Genomic DNA, 1,451 nt, shown 5'->3' with positions numbered 1-1,451 from the left:
TAGCTACACTACAACAATGAAAGGATATTAAGTATGCGATCTATACAGCTAGCTACAGTTTAGTCAATTATGCTGTCATTTTAAAGAGATTATGACAGCAGCAGCACAGCCAGTATCAGAGCTACCAATACACTAACAGTAACTCCATTAGCAAGAACTGAAGTAGAGCCAGAAGGAGTTGGTGTGGTAGTAGCTGAAGGAGTGGCTGAAGGAGTGACAATGGGAGCAGCTATAAAATAATATGAATCAATTAACTTTATATTTATATGCATAGGTATGTACCTCTAGAGCATTTCAGTACTAGGTCCATTGTACCAGTCCAGCACTGTTGGTTAGTTGATGATATAGCATCACAATCATCAACAGTATTAGCATTAGGAGGACAAGAGAAAGAAGAATAATAGGCTGTACCTACTGGTGTACGACCATACACTGAAGAATTATGTGGAAGAGTAACACTAGCTAATGATAAAGATAAGTATAGAATACTGTAATAGTAATTTCATATACTTACTGTTGTCAAATCCCATTGATTGGCATAAGTAATTCAAACCTGCTTGGGTGTGAGATCCATCATTGCAGAGAGAAGCATAAAATGCTCCATCAATACAGTTAAGCGGTATGCCAGAGACTATCTCACGTCCATTGACTATTCTTGTCATGTTATTATGGAGATACAGTTTAGACCCATTACAAGGTGCTGTAAATGGGACAAAGATTGTAATTTAAATGTTAAAGCATTACAGTAAAAATAATATTATTGATTTACTTCCAGGAGAGCATCTTAAAATAGTTTCCAACTGTCCAGTGTAACACTGTGGATTAGTGGCAAATGATGGGTTCTCATCACAATTCTCATCACCGGAACACGTAAAGTTACTCAAATAGATTATCCCCTGGGGGGACCCACTGTACAGGGTCTGGGCAAGACTTGAATTTGAAGGAAGGAGATCACCAACTAAATAAAAGTAAGATAAAACGACTGGAGGGGTTGATGTTAGCTTACATGCAAATCCAGCTCCTCTGCAGAAAATTGACCCATACCCAGGATGATTAGTGCCATCATTACATACCCTGGCATATGTTCCCCCCACACAGAACTGTGGTATCCCAATGTAATAGTTAATACCATCAACCACAGTCGTTTGATTGTTGAATAGAGTAGAGTTATCAGAATCAGCACACACTGAAAAGAAATGAGAGAGTACTATAGCAAGTGGTGAATGATCATGTATACCTCTCTGACATGTAACAGTAGCATATCCATTAGGACAAGAACCCATCACACTGTTAGCAGAGCAATTGAGATAGCTACCAGGACAACTGAACTGGTTAGACACAGTGCTATTATAACGTAAAGCAGGAGGAGGAACAGTAACACCAGAAGGAGCTCCATTAAACCCACCTGAAGAAGACTAAACACTATTAGTGCATGTGCATCAATAACCATC

At 38.9% G+C, this 1,451-nt stretch overlaps 1 protein-coding gene across 1 annotated transcript; it reads right to left on the bottom strand.

The window, feature by feature from the left end:
* Positions 1–7: 7 nt before the first annotated feature.
* Positions 8–1,405, bottom strand: LOC109592818 (uncharacterized; the record flags this gene model as incomplete). The annotated part of the gene is made up of 6 exons (XM_020008171.1): positions 8–229; positions 283–462; positions 515–700; positions 770–958; positions 1,007–1,186; positions 1,238–1,405. Coding segments are annotated over 6 exons (1,043 nt in total), but the record flags the coding sequence as incomplete, so codon positions are not given.
* Positions 1,406–1,451: the final 46 nt, after the last annotated feature.

The sequence above is a fragment of the Amphimedon queenslandica genome, unplaced genomic scaffold (assembly GCF_000090795.2).
Source record: "Amphimedon queenslandica unplaced genomic scaffold, v1.1 AMPQUscaffold_3842_Cont24168, whole genome shotgun sequence".
Lineage (NCBI taxonomy): Eukaryota > Metazoa > Porifera > Demospongiae > Haplosclerida > Niphatidae > Amphimedon > Amphimedon queenslandica.
Note: the sequence above shows the minus strand (reverse complement) of the source record. Positions and strands in the feature narration are given on the sequence as shown.